Source organism: Oncorhynchus masou, chromosome 12 (assembly GCF_036934945.1).
Source record: "Oncorhynchus masou masou isolate Uvic2021 chromosome 12, UVic_Omas_1.1, whole genome shotgun sequence".
Classification (NCBI taxonomy): Eukaryota; Metazoa; Chordata; class Actinopteri; order Salmoniformes; family Salmonidae; genus Oncorhynchus; species Oncorhynchus masou.
Window position 1 is genome coordinate 19,807,612 of NC_088223.1, and position 23,111 is coordinate 19,830,722.

The following is a 23,111-nucleotide window of genomic DNA, read 5'->3' on the forward strand; positions in this document are numbered from 1 at the left end:
TGCTACTTACATAAGGCAGAATGTGAACACAGAGAAAACCTCCTGGTACTATGCTACTTATATGAGTCAGAATGTGAACACAGAGAAAACCTCCTGGTACTATGCTACTTATATGAGGCAGAATGTGAACACAGAGAAAACCCCCTGGTACTATGCTACTGATATGAGGCAGAATGTGAACACAGAGAAAACCTCCTGGTACTATGCTACTTATATGTTTCTTTCTTTGTCGTTTTGTTGATTGTTTGTATTCAGAAGGCAACAGAATGTGGCTAACCAATATAAAAACAGATTCTGTGCATCACCTAGTTTGAATTCTTACATTTGTGCACAGATATTGTCGGGTACTCCGCACCAGAGGAGGTTGGTGGGAGGAGCTATAGGAGGACGGGCTCATCGTAATGGCTGGAATGGAATTCATGGAACAGTATCAAACACATGGGCATCTAGTTTGACTCTGTTACATTAATTCCATTCCCGCCATTACAATGAGTCCATCCTCCTATAGATTTTTTCACCAGCCTCCACTGCTCAGCACCCATATCACCTACAGAACACCATTGTCAGTAAATCAGGGGTGTATTCATTAGTGCACACCCTAGCAAAACATTTTGCACTGTAGCTACAAAAACAATAGTCTGTTATTGGACAATTTCAAGTAGTTTAGGTCCGTTTTGTTCCTAGTGAATATGACCCTACAAGCACAATATGGTCTAATAGGAACAATGAGGTGAGGATAGTTAATACCAGTAAAGACTCACGCAGCTCTCCCACTTTAAGGGTCTCACACAGCATCTTGGTCAGCTCGATGCTACTGCGGCCGAACGGACACTCGTGCTTGTCCTCACGACTGCTGTTCTCCAGAACAATCTGTAATAGGGACAGAAAGTCACTCAATCTACCAACGTTTTTGCAAATACTTTTGTCATAAAAGTGTTTAACAGCCACCAGGCGCAGACGGACAGTCACAGAGACAGACGTCTCCACCAGGGCTGGTAACGAACTCAAACCATATGACCCTTGACCCATTAATCCAGGTAAACACACACTTTGAAGTCAAAGTTGACCAAGATGATTCATTTGGAGAGGCGGAGCAGGACAGGGAAAGCAGAGACAGCAGAAGGTCACCAGTGGGACAGAAAAGTGGGAAAAACTGTTTTTGTTGTTGTTGATCATCCCATCTCTATGGTACCATCGTAATTCATCCAGAGATTAGTTTTGAGTTATTATTAAGTACAGCACATTATACTGAATGTTATCTACCACAAATGTGAAGTCTGAAAGACATTTGAATCTCAATGTGACATTGACTTTATTAGATCAAGATGTCTTTCCTTCTACGTAACCATTACAGAAGCCTCTACTATCCATTTGAACCTTGTTTGAGCCTTAACTGGTGCACTTGTACACAGCGTGTTTAATTCATAAATCAATTCTCCATGTCCAAAAATCCACTCCAATTATAACGTTGCCGCAGCGACAAGTCTATACTGGAAAACATTAGCATCCTTATCATCGCCGTGGTGACAGTTTAATTTGGGGAATTGCTGGCCGTGTTTCGTCACAGCAGCAGGCTGGGGAGAGGGATGGGCCAGCCTGTGTATTAGGTTTTATATTAGGAGGACATAGCCATATGCTATAGTATTGGCTTGACTGAATTCCAAGGCTACATATTGGCATTGTGTTTCATCAGACAGACTGTTTGGTCAGAGCTCAGTGAATCTATGGAGTGAGGGACGGGTCAGGGAATGAGAGTGTGTGTGTGTGTGTGTGTGTGTGTGTGTGTGTGTGTGTGTGTGTGTGTGAGATGGAGAGAGTTTAGGTCGGCAGAAGGCACTGCAGAGGAACACTAAACACAAAGTAATGGACTCTAAGGAAACCAAAAGGAATTGTGTGCCTGTGTGTATGTTAGAGCTACTAACCCTGATGTAGGCATCCTGGTGGTGTCTGGCGAAGTACAGCATGTTATCCAGAGCCAGCATCCCAGGAGGAATCTGAGTGAAGTCCATAGCAGGGTTCACATGGTTCTAATATATATATGAGAGAGAGAGAAAGAGAGAGATAGAGGAGTGAGAGAGGAGAGTGAGAGGTAGAGAGGAGATAGAGGAGAAAGAGAGGAAAGGGAGAGCAGAGAGAGGTAGAGAGAGGAAAGAGAGGGCAGAGAGAGACAGAGAGAGGTAGAGAGAGAGGGAAGAGAGGGCAGAGAGAGAGAGAGAAGAGAGAGAGAGGTAGAGGAGAGAGAGAGGAAAGAGAGAGAGCAGAGAGAGAGAGGAACGAGAGCAGAGAGAGGAGAGGTAGAGCAGAGAGAGAAGGGAGAGAGGAAAGAGAGGGCAGAAAGAGACAGAGGTAGAGAGGAGGTAGAGAGAGAGGGAAGAGAGGGCAGAGAGAGACAGTGAGAGAGGAGAGAGAGAGGTAGAGAGGGAGAGAGAGAGAGAGAGAGAGAGAGAGAGAGAGAGAGAGAGAGAGAGAGAGAGAGAGAGAGAGAGAGAGAGAGAGAGAGAGAGAGAGAGAGAGAGAGAGAGAGAGAGAGAGAGAGAGAGAGAGAGAGAGAGAGAGAGAGAGAGAGAGAGAGAGAGAGAGAGAGAGAGAGAGAGAGAGAGAGGAAAGAGGGGGCAGAGCGAGACAGAGAGAGAGGAGAGAGAGAGGTAGAGGGGAGAGAGAAGTAGAGAGGAGAGAGAGAGGTAGAGAGGAGAGAGAGAGGTGAGTCATCAGACAAACAAGACTAGGACAAGTCTGAATAAGACACAAGGTTGATTGGGGGACTAATTTGATCTCTATTCTCCATCAGCACGCTAACTTGTCTGAGTGAATGGAGGACATAGAGAGATGACAAGGAGAGAGAGTGAGAGTAACATGGAGGAGTCCCAGAGATCCAGCTGTGTAACTGTTCCTGACAGACCAAAGGTAGAACCACAACCTTTAACAATTCCCTCACCAAGTCCAAATAAGCACGTCTCTCTAAGATCCCTGTCTACCTGGGAGACTAATAGAATCTCACAGACTACTGCCCTCTAGATACAGCACTAGATCAACTGCATCTAGCCACCTTCACACTGTGCTGTGCTTCCTCACACTGTGTGTGTGTCTGTGTGTGTGTGTGACCGTGTGTGACCGTGTGTGTGTGTGTGTGACCGTGTGTGACCGTGTGTGTGTGTGTGTGTGTGTGTGACCGTGTGAGACCGTGTATGTGTGTGTGTGTGTGACCGTGTGTGACCGTGTCTGACCGTGTCTGACCATGTGTGTGTGTGTGACCGTGTGTGACCGTGTGTGTGCTTGCATATGAGTGTGAGCCTGTAAAGTCAGAGGGATATTTTCAGGGTCTTCCACACCACTGGAGAGATGAAGTCAGGCCTTATCTTAGGGCAGCACACAGCAGCGTAGCAGAGTGACTTGGGTCTTAGCGAGCTGCCAAGCCCCTAACAGTTCAGGGACTTAGAGAGGAAATGATGGGCTTAGTTCCCCCTCACCATGGATACGACAGCGATATGCCACAGCTCATAAACTTCAGAGAGAGAGCAGAGAGAGAGAGAGAGAGAGAGAAAATAGAAAAGAGAGAGCAGAGAGAGAGAGAGAGGGGGAGGGAGAGAAAAGAGAGAGCAGAGAGAGAGAGAGAGAGCTCTCATGGGGGCCACACTTCCTCCTTCCAGACACAGAGAGGCAGCACAGAGCAACATGTCATCTTCTAAACCAATTAACAACAGTACTCAGGGAGGGGGCTTGTTTTCTTTCTCCATCTCCACCCTGCGGTAGCTGTTTGTGTGAATACGCCATTTAGCATAGCTGCATTCTGCTGTAGTCCTCTGTGTGTGTGTCTGTAAGGCTGTAAAGCCAGAGGGTTAGTGTGTGTCTGTGTGTGTGTAGTTGGGTATCACGCCACACATACACAGGGCTGGATTCAGCTGCCATGCCATCCCCTTATCTGACAGTGTCCCAGTCCTCTCCCTACTAGTTAAAAATAAATAAATAAATAAAAGAGCTCCACTACTGAAGAACATGTCTTGCCTATGGGTCTGCTATACCGACATCAAAACTAAGTCCAACAGCGGAGGTTTTGGGGATGCAGAGGCTCAAACATTTTTCTTGTGATGTATAATGAGGCCCAGTTTTGCAGATGTTTGTGTGTGTGTGACTTACAATGAAGCCCAGCTTCTTGTAGTCCCGGGTGTACATGGACTTCCTCTTCTCGATGCTGCCACTGTTGTTCGGCTCACACTCCACGTCGAACGCAATCCTGCGCAGCTCAAAGATGATGTCTCTTTGGGCCTAGGCAGACATAAGAGGAAAAAGCATTCAGATATAAATACACAGTAAAAACAAGAAAACGTAACAAAACATAAGCATTATTCTAAAGTGGTTTGTTACAGAGAACTTTCACTGGTATTTCTCAGGTAGAGAGAGAGAACGGGGGGGGGGGGGGGTTGGAACCAAAAATATATACATGTTTGATATCACTGGTAATTAGTAACCAGGTCATAACACTATCTCTGCTACATCCCTCGTTATAAATGATGTGGTTAACTGTATGGATAAAAGGCAATGTTGTGCTGCCCACTTCATTGACCTGTCAAAGGCTTTACATACTGTTGATCACTCACTGCTAATTCAGAGGCTTTACATACTGTTGATCACTCACTGCTAATTCAAAGGTTTTCCATACTGTTGATCACTCACTGCTAATTCAGAGGCTTTCCATACTGTTGATCACTCACTGCTAATTCAGAGGCTTTACATACTGTTGATCACTCACTGCTAATTCAAAGGCTTTCCATACTGTTGATCACTCACTGCTAATTCAGAGGCTTTCCATACTGTTGATCACTCACTGCTAATTCAGAGGCTTTACATACTGTTGATCACTCACTGCTAATTCAGAGGCTTTACATACTGTTGATCACTCACTGTTAATTCAAAGGCTTTCCATACTGTTGATCACTCACTGCAAATTCAGAGGCTTTCCGTACTGTTCATCACTCACTGCTAATTCAGAGGCTTTCCATACTGTTGATCACTCACTGCTAATTCAAAGGCTTTCCATACTGTTGATCACTCACTGCTAATTCAAAGGCTTTCCATACTGTTGATCACTCACTGCTAATTCAGAGGTTTTCCATACTGTTGATCATTCACTGTTAATTCAGAGGCTTTCCTCAATTGGCCAAGACCAGGCTGCATGTCACTGTTTTAAAAATGACTTGACAGATAGAACTCAGTATATATCTACTGATGGTGTTAAATCTGATTTCCTGGATATTACGAAAGGTGTCCCGCAGGGGTTGATTCTGCATCCTGTACTTCTTACTGTTTACAATAACAATATCGACTTGTCCGTAAAAACTTGTAACCTGCACTTGTATGCCGATGTACACTGTTGTGTATGATATTTCCCCCACGGTTGACCAGGCTCTATCTGAACTACACTCAGCCTTTATTGTATTACAGACATTTGTTATTGACCTGCAATTAGTACTAAATGCAGGTAAAACTAAATATATGTTTTCTAGAGCGCATAAAAAGATGATTTTGATAAGCATATGTACTTTGCATGGTGTCCATATTGATAGTGTCCCTGCTTACAAATATCTGGGCAACTAGATAGATGAAAAGCTGTAATTTAAAAAGCACCTTGATGAGTTCGCTTCCACTTCATTAAAGCCGTTAGATGCAGTTTATCAAAGCGCACTGTGTTTTATTATGGGTGACAATTTTAGTATTCGTCACTGTTTCCTCTACCAGAAGGTTGGTTGGCCCTCTGTGATGTCATCACTGTTTCCTCTACCAGAAAGTTGGTTGGCCCTCTGTGATGTCATCACTGTTTCCTCTACCAGAAAGTTGGTTGGCCCTCTGTGATGTTATCACTGCATCCTCTACCAGAAAGTTGGTTGGCCCTCTGTGATATCATCACTGTTTCCTCTACCAGAAAGTTGGTTGGTCCTCTGTGATGTCATCACTGCATTCTCTACCAGAAAGTTGGTTGGCCCTCTGTGATATCATCACTGTTTCCTCTACCAGAAAGTTGGTTGGTCCTCTGTGATGTCATCACTGTATTCTCTACCAGATAGTTGGTTGGCCCTCTGTGATGTCATCACTGCATTCTCTACCAGAAAGTTGGTTGGTCCTCTTTGATGTCACGTAGGTTGATACATTGCTATTTCATTTATAAAGCCCTTTTACAAATAGTCCCACTGTACCTAACATCATTACTAAATTCCGGGATGGCTAACTTTGGAAATTCCTTTGGTCTCCATTGAGTTAGGTACATGTAGTGTACATGTAGTAGATAGGTACATGTAGTGTACATGTAGTAGTTAGGTACATGTAGTGTACATGTAGTAGTTAGGTACATGTAGTGTACATGTAGTAGTTAGGTACATGTAGTGTACATGTAATAGTTAGGTACATGTAGTGTACATGTAGTAGTTAGGTACATGTAGTGTAAATGTAATAGTTCGGTACATGTTTGTGATCTTGCACCTCATTTGTGGATTGATCTTAACATTTCTTAAATTTGATTCAGAAAGCTGATTGAGGACCTTATTACTGATTAATGTTTTAGTTGTTTATGTTTTTCTTTCTGCTTGCATTTTGTATTTATATTTCGATGTGTGTATTTTCTGTAATGTATATAATTCAGGGCTCATCTGTAAAAATACTATTTGATAAGCCCTATGGCATTTAAAATGTGATCAACAACTTGGGGGACATTGAGTTGAGAGGCCTACTGTACTGAACCTGGTCCTGAGGGTCCATCTTGGTCATCATGCGGTCCTCTAAGAGGTTAAAGGTCAGGACCTGCAGCACATACAGCTGGTGGGCCATTTCATCATTGATTGGCTTAGGGCTCCGGATCACATTCTAGAGGAAAGGGGAGAAAAAGAGAGATAGAAGAAGAGACAAATAATAAAAATATATATGTAAAAATTAACAGGGAAATAGAAAGTAAAGATGGAGAGGAAAGAGAGGAAGGGAGAGAGAGGAAGGCAGCGAGAGAGAGAGAGAGAAAAGCAGAGGCAGAGAGAGAGAGAAAAGCAGAGGCAGAGAGAGAGAAAAGCAGAAGAGAAAGGCAGAGAGAGAGAAAGAGAGAAAGGCAGAGAGAGAGAGAGAGAGAGAGAGAGAGAGAGAAAGGCAGAGAGAGAGCGAGCAGAAGGCAGAGAGAAGAGAATGGCAGAGAGAGAGAGAAAGGCAGACAAATTTGTAAGATGTTTGCGAGTGTGACATTTCTCTGTGATATGATATCACATTGGAGCTGTGCGATAAACAGGAAGCGAGGGAACAAGAGAGAGAGATTAAAACCAGTGATGCAGAGGAGAGGTACAGATGGAGGGCATATGACTACATACACTTACACTCAGTATGATGGAACGCAGCTGCTTCTGGGCTAGAATATGGGCCATCTCCTACACACACACACAGAAAGAGAGAGAGACAGAGAGAGAGAGACAGAGAGAGAGACAGAGAGAGAGACAGAGAGAATGGAGCGAGAGAGACAGGAGAGGGAGAGAGGAAGAGAGAGAAGAGAGAAAGAAAAGAAGAGAGAGGAGGAGGGAGAGGGGATAAAGTAAGTCAGGTATATTATAATATACATATCCATTACACAGAAAACACATTTTTCTTTCAGGAAGCTCTATATTAAAATAAAAGTGGATTATGGACAGAAAATATAAATGTTCTTGGTGGAGACACTATAAACTTCTGGAGAGACCAAAAAGTGTCTCTCTGTCTCAGTTTGATGAGTTAGACCTCCCAGCCAGTGGTGGTTTTTAATGACACACTTCATCTACTGGAGGCTAGAAAAGGTCACTAATCAAAGTACACTTACTGTCAGAGGACAATCAAGGATGTTCACACTGCTCTCATCAAACTACCATTACGAGTGCAGTGAGGAAAGAAGAGTCAGATAGAGAGAGAGAAAAAGGGGGTGAGTCGAGACAGAAAAGAGGAAGAGAAGTGAAAAGGCATATTTTTGTTAGTGGTGCAGATCATTATGACAGCTATGCTGTGTAGCAGTTATCTTCCTCCCCCTGATCCTCAAACACACAGGCGAACCCTTTGGTTCCCATTAGATTCGGGAATATTGTGTGTCACCCTTCTAGTGAAATGATGCTCCAGCACATGCTGGCCTTCTTCTATACAGCTTACAACACAGAAATGTAATGCAGTAATGCAGGGATCATCAACTAGATTCAGCCTCGGGACAATCTTTTCTTGAGCGGATGGTCAGGGGGCCGGAACATAATTACAAATCATTTGTAGACTGCGGAAGAATCCCAAACAGATATAATATTTGACGTAAACATAATCATTTCAAACCTGGCTTACATTTGTATACGATCCAAAATTCAAATCATTTTCCGCTGATTTGCTGGTGTTTTTACAGTCGTATGTCCAAAAATGTAAATATATATTTATCAATTTGTCTTGCTCAGAAAACTTGCGGGGCCAAATAAAAAAAATGACCCGCGGGCCACCAGTTGGGGAACCCTGCAGTAACGAGTCTAAAAAGGTACGCTGATAAAAGGTATACCGCTTTTGTTTGTGCTTTAGTGTAGAATAGATTGCAAATCAATGTTACACAAAGAAACATTAAATGAGCATGTGAAGAACAAAAGTGAGCATTAACAATGTGAGGATTCTTTTTCATCTTCCACCTAATGTGCTGCAAAGGAAGGGAGTGTGTATCGTGCATCGTTAACACCGTTTCCCTCTATTGGAAGGGCCTATTTCTGATGACAGCTAGGCCTGGTCTGATTGGTTAGAGCCCAGCGTGTAAAAGGCTAGCCCACGGAGAAGAACGGTGGGTGACGTCATCAGAGCTAAGAGAGGGTGTGCACCCTATTCCCTTTATAGTGCACTACTTTTGAACAGGGCCCATCTTTATCTCTACTGAGCAGAGGTAGAGGGGAACGCTTATCGCCCTATAAAGGAGACGTATTACTGCACTGTTTAAGGCAAGGCCGAAAAGAACAAACAAGGATACGTACACCCCCCCCCCCCCCAACCTGTTGATGTGCCCTAGAGCAAGGCACTCAACCCTAATTTCTCCAGGGTCGCCGTTGATAATGGCTGACTCTGGCCGCGACCCCACTCTACAAGGGTGTTTCAGAAAGGGATATGCACACCCTTGTCTGAAACGTAAGGCATGTTTTGAACTTGTTGTGCCAGTCCGAACCACCGGAGTCAGCAGAAGGGAGATTGGACTGAACCCTTTCACTCTCTGATGCATATGAATCAGTCCTCCTCAAGATCCAGAATGCATTTATCCTTCCTTCCACCCACAGCCACGCAGTAAACCATGTTCCCAACAATAAGAGACAAAGGTGTGTGTGTGTGTATGTAACTGTGTATGAGTGTGTGTGTGTGTGGTGTGTGCGTGTGCTCACGTATGTATGTCTGAGCGCTCATGTGTGTGAGTATATATATGACTGCGTATGAGTGTGTGTGCGTGAGCACGCGTGTGGATGTATGAGCGTTCATGTGTGTGTGTGTGTGTGTGGCTGTGCGTGCGTGCGTGTATGTATGAGCGTTCATGTGTGTGTGTGTGTGGCTGTGCGTGCGTGCGTGTATGTATGAGCGTTCATGTGTGTGTGTGGCTGAGCGTGCGTGTATGTATGAACGTTCATGTGTGTGTGTGTGGCTGAGCGTGCATGTATGTATGAGCGTTCATGTGTGTGTGTGTGTGTGTGTGTGTGGCTGTGTGTGTGTGTATGTATGAGCGTTCATGTGTGTGTGTGTGTGTGTGTGTGTGCTGTGTGTGCGTGTATGTATGAGCGTTCATGTGTGTGTGTGTGTGTGTGGCTGTGTGTGTGTGTATGTATGAGCGTTCATGTGTGTGTGTGTGTGTGTGGCTGTGCGTGCGTGTATGAGCGTTCATGTGTGTGTGTGTGGCTGTGCATGTATATGAGGGTGTGTAACCTACCTGTCTCTTGTCCTCTGGGGCCTTGAGGAACAAGGCGTTAATCACAGCGATGGTGTAGGTCTGAATGTCCTGATCAGTCCTGTCATTAGATGGATAACAACAGAGAACCATGAAAAATGTTATAGTAGTGGTAGTGACTGGTTATAGTTATAGTAGTGGTAGTGACTGGTTATAGTTATAGTAGTGGTAGTGTCTACAGTAGTAGTGGTAGTGACTGGTTATAGTTATAGTAGTGATAGTGACTGGTTATAGTAGTGATAGTGTCTACAGTAGTAGTGGTAGTGACTGGTTATAGTTATAGTAGTGGTAGTGACTGGTTATAGTAGTGGTAGTGTCTACAGTAGTAATGGTAGTGACTGGTTATAGTTATAGTAGTGGTAGTGTCTACAGTAGTAATGGTAGTGACTGGTTATAGTAGTGGTAGTGTCTACAGTAGTAATGGTAGTGACTGGTTATAGTTATAGTAGTGATAGTGTCTACAGTAGTAATGGTAGTGACCGGTTATAGTTATAGTAGTGGTAGTGACTGGTTATAGTTATAGTAGTGGTAGTGTCTACAGTAGTAATGGTAGTGACCGGTTATAGTTATAGTAGTGGTAGTGACTGGTTATAGTAGTGATAGTGTCTACAGTAGTAATGGTAGTGACTGGTTATAGTTATAGTAGTGATAGTGTCTACAGTAGTAATGGTAGTGACTGGTTATAGTTATAGTAGTGGTAGTGACTGGTTATAGTTATAGTAGTGATAGTGTCTACAGTAGTAGTGGTAGTGACTGGTTATAGTTATAGTAGTGATAGTGTCTACAGTAGTAATGGTAGTGACTGGTTATAGTTATAGTAGTGGTAGTGTCTACAGTAGTAGTGGTAGTGACTGGTTGTAGTTATAGTAGTGATAGTGACTGGTTATAGTTATAGTAGTGGTAGTGACTGGTTATAGTTATAGTAGTGGTAGTGACTGGTTATAGTTATAGTAGTGGTAGTGACTGGTTATAGTTATAGTAGTGGTAGTGTCTACAGTAGTAGTGGTAGTGACTGGTTATAGTTATAGTAGTGGTAGTGACTGGTTATAGTTATAGTAGTGGTAGTGTCTACAGTAGTAGTGGTAGTGACTGGTTATAGTTATAGTAGTGGTAGTGTCTACAGTAGTAATGGTAGTGACTGGTTATAGTTATAGTAGTGGTAGTGACTGGTTATAGTTATAGTAGTGGTAGTGACTGGTTATAGTTATAGTAGTGGTAGTGACTGGTTATAGTTATAGTAGTGGTAGTGACTGGTTATAGTTATAGTAGTGGTAGTGACTGGTTATAGTTATAGTAGTGGTAGTGTCTACAGTAGTAATGGTAGTTACTGGTTATAGTTATAGTAGTGGTAGTGTCTACAGTAGTAGTGGTAGTGACTGGTTATAGTTATAGTAGTGATAGTGACTGGTTATAGTTATAGTAGTGGTAGTGACTGGTTATAGTTATAGTAGTGGTAGTGTCTACAGTAGTAGTGGTAGTGACTGGTTATAGTTATAGTAGTGGTAGTGACTGGTTATAGTTATAGTAGTGGTAGTGTCTACAGTAGTAGTGGTAGTGACTGGTTATAGTTATAGTAGTGGTAGTGTCTACAGTAGTAATGGTAGTGACTGGTTATAGTTATAGTAGTGGTAGTGTCTACAGTAGTAGTGGTAGTGTATACAGTAGTAGTGGTAGTGACTGGTTATAGTTATAGTAGTGATAGTGTCTACAGTAGTAATGGTAGTGACTGGTTATAGTTATAGTAGTGGTAGTGTCTACAGTAGTAATGGTGGTGACTGGTTATAGTTATAGTAGTGGTAGTGTCTACAGTAGTAATGGTGGTGACTGGTTATAGTTATAGTAGTGGTAGTGTCTACAGTAGTAATGGTGGTGACTGGTTATAGTTATAGTAGTGGTAGTGTCTACAGTAGTAATGGTAGTTACTGGTTATAGTTATAGTAGTGATAGTGTCTACAGTAGTAGTGGTAGTGTATACAGTAGTAGTGGTAGTGACTGGTTATAGTTATAGTAGTGATAGTGACTGGTTATAGTTATAGTAGTGGTAGTGACTGGTTATAGTTATAGTAGTGGTAGTGACTGGTTATAGTTATAGTAGTGGTAGTGACTGGTTATAGTTATAGTAGTGGTAGTGTCTACAGTAGTAGTGGTAGTGACTGGTTATAGTTATAGTAGTGGTAGTGACTGGTTATAGTTATAGTAGTGGTAGTGTCTACAGTAGTAGTGGTAGTGACTGGTTATAGTTATAGTAGTGGTAGTGTCTACAGTAGTAATGGTAGTGACTGGTTATAGTTATAGTAGTGGTAGTGACTGGTTATAGTTATAGTAGTGGTAGTGACTGGTTATAGTTATAGTAGTGGTAGTGACTGGTTATAGTTATAGTAGTGGTAGTGACTGGTTATAGTTATAGTAGTGGTAGTGACTGGTTATAGTTATAGTAGTGGTAGTGTCTACAGTAGTAGTGGTAGTGACTGGTTATAGTTATAGTAGTGGTAGTGTCTACAGTAGTAATGGTAGTGACTGGTTATAGTTATAGTAGTGGTAGTGTCTACAGTAGTAGTGGTAGTGTATACAGTAGTAGTGGTAGTGACTGGTTATAGTTATAGTAGTGATAGTGTCTACAGTAGTAATGGTAGTGACTGGTTATAGTTATAGTAGTGGTAGTGTCTACAGTAGTAATGGTGGTGACTGGTTATAGTTATAGTAGTGGTAGTGTCTACAGTAGTAATGGTGGTGACTGGTTATAGTTATAGTAGTGGTAGTGTCTACAGTAGTAATGGTAGTGACTGGTTATAGTTATAGTAGTTGTCGTGTCTACAGTAGTAATGGTAGTGACTGGTTATAGTAGTGGTAGTGTCTACAGTAGTAATGGTGGTGACTGGTTATAGTTATAGTAGTGGTAGTGTCTACAGTAGTAATGGTAGTTACTGGTTATAGTTATAGTAGTGATAGTGTCTACAGTAGTAATGGTAGTGACTGGTTATAGTTATAGTAGTGGTCGTGTTGAAAAAGTCAGTTGATAAAAAGTTAGGATTGCCTGAACATATAACATTTGGTTTGGTGTATCGAACTTGAACAGTTCAAGAGTTACTTTTGGTGAATTATATTATGGTAATTTATGCAACGGTCTATAGTTATAGTTACAGTCGTTGTGGTCAGTAGTTGTGTGGATGTGGTCAGTAGTTGTGTGGATGTGGTCAGTAGTTGTGGTCAGTAGTTGTGTGGATGTGGTCAGTAGTGGGGTAGATGTGGTCAGTAGTTGTGGTCAGTAGTTGTGTGGATGTGGTCAGTAGTTGTGTGGATGTGGTCAGTAGTTGTGTGGATGTGGTCAGTAGTTGTGTGGATGTGGTCAGTAGTTGGGTGGATGTGGTCAGTAGTTGGGTGGATGTGGTCAGTAGTTGGGTGGATGTGGTCAGTAGTTATGCGGATCTGGTCAGTAGTTGTGGCCAGTAGTTGTATGGATGTGGTCAGTAGTTGTTTGGATGTGGTCAGTTGTTGTGTGGGTGTGGACAGTAGTTGTGTGGGTGTGGTCAATAGTAGTGGTTAGTAGTTGTGTGGGTGTGGTCAGTAGTTGTGTGGATGTGATCAGTAGTTGTGTGGATGTGGTCAGTAGTTGTGTGGGTGTGGTCAGTAGTTCTGTGGATGGGGTCAGAAGTTGTGTGGATGTGGTCAGTAGTTGTGTGGGTGTGGCCGTTGTTGTGGTCAGTAGGTGTGTGGATGTGGTCGGTAGTTGTGGTCGGTAGTTGTGTGGGTGTGGTCAGTTGTTGTGTGGATGTAGTCAGTAGTTGTGTGGATGTGGTCAGTAGTTGTGTGGATGTGGTCAGTAGTTGTGTGGATGTGGTCAGTAGTTGTGTGGATGTGGTCAGTAGTTGTGTGGATGTGGTCAGTAGTTGTGGTCAGTAGTTGTGTGGATGTGGTCAGTAGTGGGGTAGATGTGGTCAGTAGTTGTGGTCAGTAGTTGTGTGGATGTGGTCAGTAGTTGTGTGGATGTGGTCAGTAGTTGTGTGGATGTGGTCAGTAGTGGGGTAGATGTGGTCAGTAGTTGTGGTCAGTAGTTGTGTGGATGTGGTCAGTAGTTGTGTGGATGTGGTCAGTAGTTGTGTGGATGTGGTCAGTAGAGGGGTAGATGTGGTCAGTAGTTGTGGTCAGTAGTTGTGTGGATGTGGTCAGTAGTTGTGTGGATGTGGTCAGTAGTTGGGTGGATGTGGTCAGTAGTTGGGTGGATGTGGTCAGTAGTTGTGCGGGTGTGGTCTGTTTTTGTGGTCAGTAGTTGTGTCGATGTGGTCAATGTTGTGTGGATGCGGTCAGTAGTTGTGGTCAGTAGTTGTGCGGATCTGGTCAGTAGTTGTGGCCAGTAGTTGTATGGATGTGGTCAGTAGTTGTTTGGATGTGGTCAGTTGTTGTGTGGGTGTGGACAGTAGTTGTGGTCAGTAGTTGTGTGGGTGTGGTCAGTAGTTGTGTGGATGTGGTCAGTAGTTGTGTGGATGTGGTCAGTAGTTGTGTGGATGTGGTCAGTAGTTGTGTGGGTGTGGTCAGTAGTTCTGTGGATGGGGTCAGTAGTTGTGTGGATGTGGTCAGTAGGTGTGTGGATGTGGTCAGTAGTTCTGTGGATGGGGTCAGAAGTTGTGTGGATGTGGTCAGTAGTTGTGTGGGTGTGGCCGTTGTTGTGGTCAGTAGTTGTGGTCAGTAGGTGTGTGGATGTGGTCGGTAGTTGTGGTCGGTAGTTGTGTGGGTGTGGTCAGTTGTTGTGTGGATGTAGTCAGTAGTTGTGTGGATGTGGTCAGTAGTTGTGTGAATGTGGTCAGTAGTTGTGTGGATGTGGTCAGTAGTTGTGTGAATGTGGTCAGTAGTTGTGTGAATGTGGTCAGTAGTTGTGTGGATGTGGTCAGTAGTTGTGTGGATGTGGTCAGTAGGTGTGTGGATGTGGTCAGTAGTTGTGGACGGTAGTTGTGTGGGTGTGGTCAGTTGTTGTGTGGATGTGGTCCGTAGTTGTGTGGGTGTAGTCAGTAGTTGTGTAGATGTGGTCAGTAGTTGTGTGAATGTGGTCAGTAGTTGTGTGAATGTGGTCAGTAGTTGTGTGGATGTGGTCAGTAGTTGTGTGAATGTGGTCAGTAGTTGTGTGAATGTGGTCAGTAGTTGTGTGGATGTGGTCAGTAGTTGTGTGGATGTGGTCAGTAGGTGTGTGGATGTGGTCAGTAGTTCTGTGGATGGGGTCAGAAGTTGTGTGGATGTGGTCAGTAGTTGTGTGGGTGTGGCCGTTGTTGTGGTCAGTAGTTGTGGTCAGTAGGTGTGTGGATGTGGTCGGTAGTTGTGGTCGGTAGTTGTGTGGGTGTGGTCAGTTGTTGTGTGGATGTAGTCAGTAGTTGTGTGGATGTGGTCAGTAGTTGTGTGAATGTGGTCAGTAGTTGTGTGAATGTGGTCAGTAGTTGTGGTCAGAAGGTGTGTGGATGTGGTCAGTAGTTGTGGTCGGTAGTTTTGTGGGTGTGGTCAGTTGTTGTGTGGATGTAGTCAGTAGTTGTGTGGATGTGGTCAGTAGTTGTGTGAATGTGTTCAGTAGTTGTGTGAATGTGGTCAGTAGTTGTGTGGATGTGGTCAGTAGTTGTGTGAATGTGGTCAGTAGTTGTGTGGATGTGGTCAGTAGTTGTGTGGATGTGGTCAGTAGTTGTGGTCAGTAGGTGTGTGGATGTGGTCGGTAGTTGTGGTCGGTAGTTGTGTGGGTGTGGTCAGTTGTTGTGTGGATGTAGTAAGTAGTTGTGTGGATGTGGTCAGTAGTTGTGTGAATGTGGTCAGTAGTTGTGGTCAGTAGGTGTGTGGATGTGGTCGGTAGTTGTGGTCAGTAGTTGTGTGGGTGTGTTCAGTTGTTGTGTGGATGTAGTCAGTAGTTGTGTGGATGTGGTCAGTAGTTGTGTGAATGTGGTCAGTAGTTGTGTGAATGTGGTCAGTAGTTGTGTGGATGTGGTCAGTAGTTGTGTGAATGTGGTCAGTAGTTGTGTGAATGTGGTCAGTAGTTGTGTGGATGTGGTCAGTAGTTGTGGTCAGTAGTATTGTGGATGTGGTCAGTAATTGTGGTCAGTAGTATTGTGGATGTGGTCAGTAGTTGTGTGGATGTGGTCAGTAGTTGTGGTCAGTAGTTGTGGTCAGTAGTTGTGGTCAGTAGTTGTGTGGATGTGGTCAGTAGTTGTAGTCAGTAGTTGTAGTCAGTAGTTGTGTGGATGTGGTCAGTAGTTGTGGTCGGTAGTTGTGGTCAGTAGTTGTGTGGATGTGGTCAGTAGTTGTGGTCAGTAGTTGTGTGGATGTGGTCAGTAGTTGTGGTCAGTAGTTGTGGTCAGTAGTTGTGTGGATGTGGTCAGTAGTTGTGTGGGTGTGGTCAGTAGTTGTGGTCAGTAGTTGTGTGGCTACTCAGCCATGCCGGTAGTAATCACACTGGGCTGAACCTATTATACACTACACATTTGGCCGTTGTTGTGGTCAGTAGTTGTGTAGATGTGGTCAGTAGGTGTGTGGATGTGGTCAGTAGTTGTGGTCGGTAGTTGTGCGGATGTGGTCAGTAGTTGTGGTCAGTAGTTGTGTGGGTGTGGTCAATAGTTGTGTGGATGTGGTCAGTAGTTGTGTGAATGTGGTCAGTAGTTGTGTGAATGTGGTCAGTAGTTGTGTGGATGTGGTCAGTAGTTGTGTGGATGTGGTCAGTAGTTGTGGTCAGTAGTATTGTGGATGTGGTCAGTAGTTGTGTGGATGTGGTCAGTAGTTGTGTGGATGTGGTCAGTAGTTGTGTGGATGTGGTCAGTAGTTGTGTGGATGTGGTCAGTAGTTGTAGTCAGTAGTTGTAGTCAGTAGTTGTGTGGATGTGGTCAGTAGTTGTGGTCGGTAGTTGTGGTCAGTAGTTGTGTGGATGTGGTCAGTAGTTGTGGTCAGTAGTTGTGTGGATGTGGTCAGTAGTTGTGGTCAGTAGTTGTGGTCAGTAGTTGTGTGGATGTGGTCAGTAGTTGTGTGGGTGTGGTCAGTAGTTGTGGTCAGTAGTTGTGTGGCTACTCAGCCATGCCGGTAGTAATCACACTGGGCTGAACCTATTATACACTACACATTTGGCCGTTGTTGTGGTCAGTAGTTGTGTAGATGTGGTCAGTAGGTGTGTGGATGTGGTCAGTAGTTGTGGTCGGTAGTTGTGCGGATGTGGTCAGTAGTTGTGGTCAGTAGTTGTGTGGGTGTGGTCAATAGTTGTGTGGATGTGGTCAGTAGTTGTGTGAATGTGGTCAGTAGTTGTGTGAATGTGGTCAGTAGTTGTGTGGATGTGGTCAGTAGTTGTGTGGATGTGGTCAGTAGTTGTGGTCAGTAGTATTGTGGATGTGGTCAGTAGTTGTGTGGATGTGGTCAGTAGTTGTGTGGATGTGGTCAGTAGTTGTGTGGATGTGGTCAGTAGTTGTGTGGATGTGGTCAGTAGTTGTGTGGATGTGGTCAGTAGTTGTGTGGATGTGGTCAGTAGTTGTGGTCAGTAGTATCGTGGATGTGGTAAGTAGTTGTGTGGATGTGGTCAGTAGTTGTGGTCAGTAGTTGTGTGGATGTGGTCAGTAGTTGTGGTCAGTAGTTGTGTGGATGTGGTCAGTAGTTGTGGTCAGTAGTTGTGTGGATGTGATCAGTAGTTGTGTGGGTGTGGTCAGTAGTTGTGTGGCTACTCAGCCATGCCGGTAGTAATCACACTGGGCTGAACCTATTATACACTACACATTCAGGGATATAGGACGCCTCCCAAATGGCACCCTATTCCCCATGGGTCCTGTTCCAAGTACTATAAAAGGAAAACAGGTTTCATTTGGGACACATACACTTGATCTATCTGCCATGTTTCTCAATGTATTACTTTCCTGTTCTTTCTGTTACAGTACTTCCCAATCATGGACACTAGAGAGTTTAAGTTCATTATATCAAGCGTCATAGAGTAGGTGTGCTGACCTGGGATAAGTTTGGCCTTTTCGATCATAAGGAAAAAGGTTATATGGACAGGGGGGACCTGGTAATAGTTTAGCACTCCTACTCTGAGACACATGATACATATGGCCCCAAATCTATTTTGTCAAATCTTCCTAAAGGTTAAAGAGTGTTTCACGGTAATCTGCAATTAGGGATAATTTATATCTCAGGCATTTAATAATATAGCTGAGTGCAGTTGACCGTGCGGCTCTCGCTCACCCCTGCAGATGGGGTATAAGCTGTCCGATGGTGATCTCTTGCGCCACCTTCTGGTAGAGGTCCTGACTGTTGAGCACCATGGACTCCAGAATGGCCAGGGACCGCTGCAGCACAGCCGTGTCCATGGCTGACTTGTTCACATAACCTGCAATCTGCAATAGAGAAGTGTTAGTAACTGATGAGAAAACACATTAAAAAAATATTTAAAAAAGAGTCACATGGGGATTGTTATTCAGAGACTACATGGGCTCTATTTCAGAGGTATTTCAAAAAAAGTTTACAAACACTTTAATATCATAATTCCAGTGTGTGGTATTACAAACATGTTATTAACATGCGTAATACATGTTATAAACTGTTTGAGAGCAGGCACCTTGCTAATTCATATTGTTCAGTTTGTTCATACACATGATCCGCAATTCAAGATGACTTAGTTTGTTTGTGCACCTTCTTTCTCATTTAGCACATGGTTTTTACACATGATCTATAACACAACTTGATACTGGTTTGCTGGAGCACCTTCTTGATGAAGGTGACAGAAGAGCACACATACACAGCCCCGCCCACCACACAGCCCCGCCCACCACACAGCCCCGACCACCACACACACTTAATGAGCAGGCACCTTCTTGATGAAAGCGACAGAGAAGGTATCCCAGGAGACGATGCCGTGGTCCATGAGCTCCACAAACGCTGTCAGCGTGAACGACAACAAGTCGCCGAAACTGAAACACAACAACAACAGCCAATAGAAACGTCTCTGCCACTGGTGCTGCCACGCGTATAGCTAAGCAGCCAAAAGCCTTGGTCCCAGGGAGAGCAGAGGAGAGGACAGGGTGAAGCCACAGCCAGGTATGCTGAGGGCACAGAAATGCGAGAGGACGACGAGTGCGGCTCCCGATGGGTCAGACAGATGACTCCGTCCGTCATGAACAACAGGAGGAAACAGAGAGCCAGCAGGAGCCAGACAGTGCAGGGGAGCAGAGCCACGTAGCTGGAGAGCATTCATTCATTAATCATTCCCATGCAGTTACTAGTAGATAGTTATTAGTAGAGATTATAGTTGACATCAAAGGAGGACCAAGCAACATTATTTCCTGGAAGATTTTTATCCAATGGTGTGAAAGCAAAGTGTTACAATTTGTTATGTTGAATCACCAACAGAAGTTCGCAGGAAAAACAGCCTACATAAATCTCATAGAAAAATACAAATGATAAGCAATAAATGAAGATTTATATAAATGAATTGCTGTTTTTGACATTTTCAGAAATTCTTAACTGTGTGATTAGTCATGACAAAAACCTGAAATACTGTATAAATCAAAACGGTGAAGCACACCTCTAGATATCATGTGGGAAATATTGTCAAATATTGCCCCCTGCAGTCAGGTTTTAATAGTGCTTCATATTTAATAAAGTTGGCCAATAGTCTCCAATGCTCGACTTGAAAGTAATCTTTAATATTCAAAAAAACAACATGCCATATGTACTTTTTAAGTACAAACACATTTCATAAACATAATAAAAAAAAGCAAAAAAATATGTATATATGTAAAGAAATTCTACATTATAACTAATATAAAGTTCGTATAAACAAAACCCATTCTAACAAAGATTTGGTTAATAACACACTGGCAGGACCAGACCAATTACAGGCTTAGCAACATACGGTTAATTCATTAACACATTTGGTCAATCACAGACAACATTATGGCTCACATCTCAGACACATTCATTAGTAATACTTGATTAATTAGTAGTACTTAGTCCACGGTTGGACTGGGGTGAGTAAGCGTTTGCACATGGCAGTGGGGAGTTACGTGATGTATGAAAGGATCAGGTAAGTACACGATTCTACTAAAATTATTCTAGGTGGGCCGTCATTGTAAATAAGAATTTGTTCTTAACTGACTTGCCTTGTTAAATAAAGGTTCATTAAAAATAAATGCAATTCTAATGCATTAGACCTGTGACATTCTAAAAAAAGTTGACTCATTTAAGATGTAAGAACGACATGTTGACAAGACGAAAGAATGTAACCCTACAGAATGATGTCTTTACACTACAGGGTGAGGACAGTGAACTGCAGAATATTCATATGAATAGGGTGTAAAGGACTGCCCAATTAACATCTCTAACAACCCACCACCACCTAACATTAAAGTGCCCATCAAACGGGGTGTATTCATTAGGGCAAACTGTAGCAAAAACGTTTTACGATGTAAAAACGTTTTGGAACTAAAACAAGTGTTTCTAATTGTTTCTAAAAGTGCAGGTAGGTCTCTCCCCGTTTCAGCCTGTTTAGCTTCCGTTTGGTAACTAGTGAATACACCCTTTAACATCAAGTTTAGAACCAAGAATCCAAGAAGAATCTCTGAATTTGGCCTGTGAGTTTCCTTATGAGTCATTGTCATGGTGCTCTTCAAAACAACGTCCCACGTGAAACAAGAGTATGCGGTTAGTTCCCTTTGAACATCAACCAATTGCCCAATACCTCGTGCAAAAATTTGAGAACAATGCTGATTCGGTTACATGGTACACAGAGCATGAGTCTCAAATATCAACCTATTCCCTATATAGGGCCTGGGCCCTGGTCAAAAGTAGTGCACTATGTAGGGAATAGGGTTCCATTTGGGATGTAACCAGAGATAAACAAAACAAACAAGTTTTATTTCAAGACGAAAGCCAGTGATGGCAGCCATGTTGTTTACCATCAGTTTAATAGAAGCACCAGGGCCTGAGTTTTGAATCATGCAGACTCAGTTGCCGGGTAGATTAGAGGGAAGAGTACAAAGCCAGTCAGGGTAGTTATCTGACTGGGGAGGGGAAGGGAAAGGGAGGGCTTACCATGGCTTCATTATCTTCTGTAGTTTCTGATAGCGTCTGCAAAGATTTAAGAAACTTTGGCATCAGAGGAGAACAATGACCACGGAAGAAGGGGCTCAAGTCATAGTAGACAGATGGAGGCTATGGTTAGACAATAGACACATTGCCCGGGTGTGTGTGTGTGTGTGTACGATCTGTCACTGTAGCTTCTTTCTGATAAGACCAGAACAGGGGGCTGTATGGGATTTTCGTAATGAATAAGTTCGCATGGACAGGAGAGTCCTGATCCTAGACCAGCAGTCCTACTCTGAGATGCTTCATACATATGGCCCCAGAGCCCAGACACATGGAGGTTGGAGATGGATAGGATGTGAACAGAGCTTCACAGTGACAACTCAAATTTAGATGGCAACACAAGGCTGACTTGCTCCAGTAACATGTGACACAATACAGAGAACAACACATTTGGCCAAACAGAATTACACTGAGACCAAAGCCATAAAGATATACAGGGCTCTGGTTAACACAGGGGAATGGGTAGAGATAAGATGGTGATAGAAGTGGAGGAGGATATTTGAGCAAATAACATGTAGAAAGACAGACAGACAGACAGACAGACAGACAGACAGACAGACAGACAGACAGACATTGTTTGCAAAGATGGCAACAAACTGACCAAAAATGGCCAACAATACATTTAAACAACAAAAAGACTCTCATGTGAGACCTTAACATCATCTTGTTTTGTGATAAAACAGTAAGCTTGCTACAAAATTAACATTTCCCAGGGATCCAAAATGTTCGCCAGTTGAAGTTGGTCCTACTGAACATTCTCAGCAGTTCAGGAATGTATCAGCTATGTTACTACACCAATAGGGGGCGCAAAACTTCTTTCAATCACTGATCCAGTATGCCACATTAATACAGCATGTTGTCATGCCCCAGACTGGGATATTAGAAAGTACTGCTCCCTGGTGTCTCTTTTTCTTAAGCGTGTGAATTATCATATTACACTAGTCGGTCAGCAGGAATGTAGATGAGGATTGTAGATGATACACACACACGCCTGCACTTTCAAACTCCGGGGCTTCGCTCTGTTGACGCAGGAGTAATCTACATAAAACATATTTAAAGAAAGAGGCCTGAGGTGGCAGTATGCATCATGGGGGAATTAAGTGGGCAGCACTGCTTATAAGAACATGAAAGAGGTTAAATTATTAATAGAGAAATGAATATGCATTAAGAACATTTGCATTAAGAACATTTAAATCAAGATCACAAAATAAATAATTTTGCTTTAAATGGCACAATCAATCTATACAGTAAAGGGAGACATGTCAACACTACTATGGGTCCTGGTCTAAAGTAGTGCGATATATTAGGGAATAGGGTGTTGCTTGGGAGGCACACATTGTAAATGTAAATGTGGTGGTTTTGAGTTTATTTACATTTTACAGGGACAGTGCACATTAATCAACGTTTCAGTAAAAGTGCCGGTTTTAGCCAGCCGGCTCATTTTCAACCGCAGTCCCTGGGCAGGTTATTAAAAACAATTACAATATAGACAATCATTGAGCAGTGAGCACACGCAGAGCAACATAGGACAAGCAAGACATAGCATACAGACAGAGCAACATAGGACAAGCAAGATGTAGCATACAGACAGAGCAACATAGGACAAGCAAGACATAGCATACAGACAGAGCAACATAGGACAAGCAAGATATAGCATACAGACAGAGCAACATAGGACAAGCAAGACATAGCATACAGACAGAGCAACATAGGACAAGCAAGATGTAGCATACAGACAGAGCAACATAGGACAAGCAAGATGTAGCATACAGACAGAGCAACATAGGACAAGCAAGACATAGCATACAGACAGAGCAACATAGGACAAGCAAGATGTAGCATACAGACAGAGCAACATAGAACAAAAAGCAGCAGGACAAATTTCATAAAGGCAACACAGTGTTTGCACACTTCACAAGCTGCAGACAACAGACAACATGGAAAGCAGCAATACACCGGGTGCAATACAATGGGTCTTCACCTCCCCTGTACAAGGATGGAAGGTTCTTCTTGTAGACTAACAGAATGGAAGGTTCTACTTCTTATTGTAGAGGGGAGATACACTAACAGAATGGACGGTTCTACTTCTTATTGTAGA

General features: G+C 43.2%; 1 protein-coding gene across 3 annotated transcripts in view; it reads right to left on the reverse strand.

The window, feature by feature from the left end:
- Window positions 1–23,111, reverse strand: part of LOC135549666 (engulfment and cell motility protein 1-like) — a 216,435-nt gene that overhangs the window by 90,962 nt on the left and 102,362 nt on the right. For 2 of the 3 annotated variants that reach the window (XM_064979847.1, XM_064979846.1), the window contains exons 7-15: window positions 20,960–20,995; window positions 18,738–18,837; window positions 18,113–18,264; window positions 9,914–9,992; window positions 7,344–7,394; window positions 6,730–6,852; window positions 4,135–4,263; window positions 1,923–2,027; window positions 762–870 (exon numbers count right to left, since the gene is read on the reverse strand). In XM_064979847.1, the coding sequence (XP_064835919.1) occupies window positions 762–870; window positions 1,923–2,027; window positions 4,135–4,263; window positions 6,730–6,852; window positions 7,344–7,394; window positions 9,914–9,992; window positions 18,113–18,264; window positions 18,738–18,837; window positions 20,960–20,995 (884 nt within the window). The remainder of the gene's footprint in view (window positions 1–761; window positions 871–1,922; window positions 2,028–4,134; window positions 4,264–6,729; window positions 6,853–7,343; window positions 7,395–9,913; window positions 9,993–18,112; window positions 18,265–18,737; window positions 18,838–20,959; window positions 20,996–23,111) is intronic. The other variant, XM_064979848.1, reaches the window with a different exon arrangement.